The 5,000-nt window shown below is 34.0% G+C and overlaps 1 protein-coding gene across 1 annotated transcript in view; it reads left to right on the top strand.

Moving 5' to 3' along the window:
- Positions 1 to 5,000, top strand: part of LOC143033855 (uncharacterized) — a gene marked incomplete at its 3' end in the record, with an annotated part of 31,751 nt that overhangs the window by 21,203 nt on the left and 5,548 nt on the right. Inside the window, 1 exon segment of the mRNA XM_076199415.1 lies at positions 1 to 55. This exon segment is cut by the window's left edge and continues 257 nt beyond it. Within this exon segment, the coding sequence (XP_076055530.1) occupies positions 1 to 55 (55 nt within the window).

Here is a 5,000-nt window from a genome sequence, read left to right as displayed (position 1 = left end):
CATCACGCGTATGTGGGCTGAAAAAGAGGAACCTAGTTGTTTCCTCTACTCGCAGGTAAGGACAACAGATTGAAATTGAAATTAGGGTCAAAACGCTGTATTTATCCACTTTATACTCTATTTCATCGTCTGTTTCTTCTCACACTTTTTGTTTATCTTATTTTTTCTGCCCGTCAATTTTCTTTTATAATTAGAGATTGATATCCCATCAACGAAAATTTTTAATCCCCTTTAACTTCTTTCCCTCCACTCTGCTATCTTTCTTATATTTTTCCTTCACCACCACTCCGTTGTCCTCATATGTGATACTGATACAATTAACTTGATGCAGTCAAAATTATTTTACGAACTTAAGCGGCATTCATTTGGTCCAGAGGTACCTAACATTCTTACGTAGAACTACTAAATATTAGAAATAAAATATGATTACTTTCATTTTCATTACCATATAGAGTTGTTGTTCCCTTCTACATTGGTGAATGCAAGTCTGGGACTTGACCTTACTTTAATGTTCCAGATTGCTCTCTGGTCCTACATATACAATGCAACCTCCGGGGTGACCTCTTGGGGATTGCCAGATTAAACATTTATGCGTGTACAAGTAGGCTATTGTCATATTCACTCTTATAAACAAATATAAGTAAAGTTGGTCGCAGAGGATAGGCGCCGGATAGTCGCACTCTTCCATTGTAGTCAAGACCCGAGATCCTTTAACCCGCTCCGCCTTCAATTATTGTCGGGAAAGCGCGAGGCCCATTCAGCACAGGTGTTTTCCCAAATACTGGCGGCTTCTTTTGATCAATCAGATGTTCCGGGTGTCTGACCCAAGATGTGGTAAGGCCTATTAAACAGTTCGAGGTGTTGACTAGAGAAGTCGGGTCCTCTGGTCACTTAGGGACAATAGACAGTCCCTTAAGAGACCCGTAACAATAAATGGCCTCTGTAGAGTTGATTGGAAGACAGTGTAGATACTTTTGAGTACTTCTGGCATCATAAGCGTGTGTGCCCGCGTGTGCACGCTAGACATCAATAGGGTTGATAACTAAATTTCCCAGTGTTCATATCAAGGATAATTATCTCTACAATATCCTAAACAGGGCTTCGGGGTAATATTGTCTCCAAAGAAAGAAAAGTTGATAATTGTATATATGTATACATATATATATATATATATATATATATATATGTATATATATATATATATATATATATATATATATATGTTGATATATATAAAGGATTACAAAGGCGGAGCATGCCGACAGGAGACCTCCTGGTCCATATCTAGGTCGGATGCGAAAAAAATCATAATAATAATAAAATAATAAATAAAAACTAAAATGTAAATAACAAATAAAATACATGAATAAATGCATAGGTATAGTTAAATAATAAACAAACAGGTAAATAGTAAATAATAATAAATTGACATATAACTAATAATAAATGAAAATCAAACAGACAAATGATAACAAAACAAAAACAAATAATATAAAATAAATTATAATCATTACAGCATCTTGCTTAGGTGTTTATCTAAATGATTCTTAAAGCTTCGAACTGAACTACCTGTGCAGGAAGTTTATTCCATTCATTAACTACACGGTTGGCAAAGTTGTTTCTACCTACTTCCAAATTGAATCTATTTCCAGACAGTTTGAGACCATTGTTTCTTGTCTGATTCTCATTCAATGTGAAAATTCTGTCACCTTTGATGTTGTCAATTCCCTTTAGAAATTTAAAGACCTGTATCAAGTCACCTCTGAGTCTACGTTTTTTTTAGGGAAAACAGTTTCATATGTTTGAGTCGATTTTCGTATGATTTATTTTTGATATTTGGAATCAGTTTTGTGGCTCGCCGTTGTACTTTTTCCAGTCTGTCAATGTCTTTAATGAGATTCGGTGACCATACGGAAACAGCATATTCCAAATGTGGGCGAACTAACGATTTATATAGCTTGTTAATGAGTGATGGACTTTTGAAAACAAAAGATCGCGCAATCAGTCCTAGAATCTTATTTGCTTTCTCAGAGGCTGAAATACACTGCTTGGATGATTTGAGGTCGTTACTGATAATTACGCCGTGATCTATTTCACTATCCACTTTTGTTAACGAATTTCCAAATAACTTGTAATCGTACTTACTGTTATTTTTACCTATGTGCATTACTTTGCATTTACTTGTGTTAAATTTCATTGGCCACTTTTCAGACCATTGCTGTAATTTATCTAAATCTTCTTGAATATCTAATTGGTTTAAGCGATCATTTGCCATTCCGCACAGTTTTGTATCATCAGCAAATTTGGAAACAGTAGATTTTAGTCGATGGTCTATATCATTTATATATACTATGAATAGAAGTGGTCCAATAACGGAACCCTGAGGAACTCCCCTTGTAACATTTTTCCATCTAGAAGTTTTTCCATTTAAAACAACTCTCTATTTTCGACCATTCAACCAATTACTAGTCCAACCTAATAGGCTACCACTTATTCCGTGTGAAGCTAATTTAGTAAGTAGTCTTTCGTGTGGGACGGTATCAAAAGCTTTTGCAAAGTCTAGATATATTGAATCTATATTGTTTCTTTTGTCATAATTCGAGATAACTGTGTTGTAGAATTCGAGTAAGTTAGTCACGCAAGAACGTTTCCGTCTGAAACCATGCTGGCTATCATTTATCAAACGGTTACTTTCTAAATTATGTTCGGTAGCATCTCTGATGATATTTTCCAATATTTTCCCTACGATTGAAGTCAAACTTATAGGCCTATTTGGTTTCTTTTTGTCACCTTTTTTGAATATGGGAGTAACGTTAGCTAGCTTCCATTCTCTTGGGACATCTCCGGATATGATGGATTTCTTGAAAATAATTTCTAATGGAACAAGAATTAAATTTTTCATTTCCTTTAAGATTTTTGGATGCCAACCGTCAGGCCCTGGTGTTTTATTAACTTTGAGTTTATGTATACACCTTTTAATTTTTTCTTTTGTTATATTTACCGTAGTGAGTAAGTTTATCTTAGACTTTTCACAGGTTTCAGTTTGGAGTTCACTTTGTGGTGAGCTAACACACACACATATATATATATATATATATATATATATATATATATATGTGTGTGTGTGTGTGTGTGTGTGTGTGTGTGTATAATTATATATATATATACATTTATATATATGCATATATATATACTATATATATATATATATATATATATATATATATATATATATATATATACAAGCACCCGGACCTGGCTTCGCCAGGTGTGCTTGGCCTACGGCGTAGCTCGCTTCGCTTCGCTTGGCAATATTTCGTAAAGATTCTCTTAGCAATATTTCGTAAAGATTCTCTTGGTAATATTTTGTAAAGATTCTCTTGTTAACATTTGGTAAAGATTCTCTTGGCAATATTTCGTAAATATTTTCTCATTAATATTTCGTAAATATTTTCTCATTAATATTTCGTAAAGATTCTTTTGTCAGAATTCCGTAAAGATTCTCTTTTTCTTGTCAGCACCACTTTGTTTTTCCATGGTAATATTATTAACGTATTAGAGAAATATTTTTTTATGTTAGTGGAGTGGAGATTCTCTTGGCAATATTTCGTAAAGATTCTCTTAGCAATATTTCGTAAAGATTCTCTTGGTAATATTTCGTAAAGATTCTCTTGTTAACATTTGGTAAAGATTCTCTTGGCAATATTTCGTAAATATTTTCTCATTAATATTTCGTAAAGATTCTTTTGTCAGAATTCCGTGATTCCGTGTTTATGTATATAGATTCTCTTGGCAATATTTCGTAAAGATTCTCTTAGCGTTATTTCGTAAAGATTCTCTTGGTAATATTTCGTAAAGATTGTCTGAGTCTGAGTGAGATGTGTCCCCGGGAGTTAGTGTTTCCGGTGATGACTCATTCCGGAGTAGGAGGTTGGAAGGTTTAGAGAGAAATATCTTTTTATGTATACACCCATGTTGTTGTGTATAGTAACCGTACAAATTGTTTTCTTCCAGACCGTCCCCGCGCCAGATCACTGTTAAAACACTCACCCCGGTCCATGACCCCCCGTTACCTTTTGTTAGGGTCACGCACTTTCGTTCAGAAATTTTAGTTTTGACCATTTCCATTTTTATTTAATTAGATATATATATGCAAAGTAGACCACTTGGAAAAAGAAACTAACGAAGCAGAGCGCTTTCGTATATTACATCTTCAGTGCAACAAGTACATAGTAATAGAAATGCATTGATAATATATACATGAAACAGAGGAACAAGGACAGTTTGAATAAGGGTAGCGGCTAATTACCCCCTGGAGGGCGGAAGGTCATTGTCAATTAACTTATGATGGTGGGGCGACATTAGGTCACAGTCGCCAGGGTCACATAGTCGCTGGGTTACATTTTACCTGATATTATCTTACTAATTTCTTGACAAATAAAATGATCAAGTTTGTATAAGCCCTTGTGTAGATTGGTATTTTGATTACTGGTGGTATGAATCAAACTACACTATTAAATTTCTTGCTATTATGTTGTTGGTATAATAGATTGGCTGGGCATTACCCCCAATCAACTGGATGATTATTTAATTCAATATGCTTCAATATACCACTAGAATTATTGCCATCCCTAACATTTTTCTTGTGTTGTTCAATTCTAATATTTAAGGGTTTGGCAGTTTGACATTAGAATTAAACAACACAAGAAAAATGTTAGGGATGGCAATAATTCTAGTGGTATAAAATTATCAAGTTTGTATAAGCCCTTGTGTATGTTGGTATTTTGATTACTGGTGGTATGAATCAAACTACACTCTATTAAATTTCTTGCTATTATCTTGTTGGTATAATAGATTGGCTGGGCATTACCCCAATCAACTGGATGATTATTTAATTCAATATGCTTGAATATACCACCAGAATTATTGCCATCCCTAACATTTTTCTTGTGTTGTTCAATTCTAATGTTTAAGGGTTTGGCAGTTTGACATTAGAATTG

The sequence above is a fragment of the Oratosquilla oratoria genome, chromosome 16 (assembly GCF_046742065.1).
Source record: "Oratosquilla oratoria isolate Oo_2021 chromosome 16, ASM4674206v1, whole genome shotgun sequence".
Lineage (NCBI taxonomy): Eukaryota > Metazoa > Arthropoda > Malacostraca > Stomatopoda > Squillidae > Oratosquilla > Oratosquilla oratoria.
Note: the sequence above shows the minus strand (reverse complement) of the source record. Positions and strands in the feature narration are given on the sequence as shown.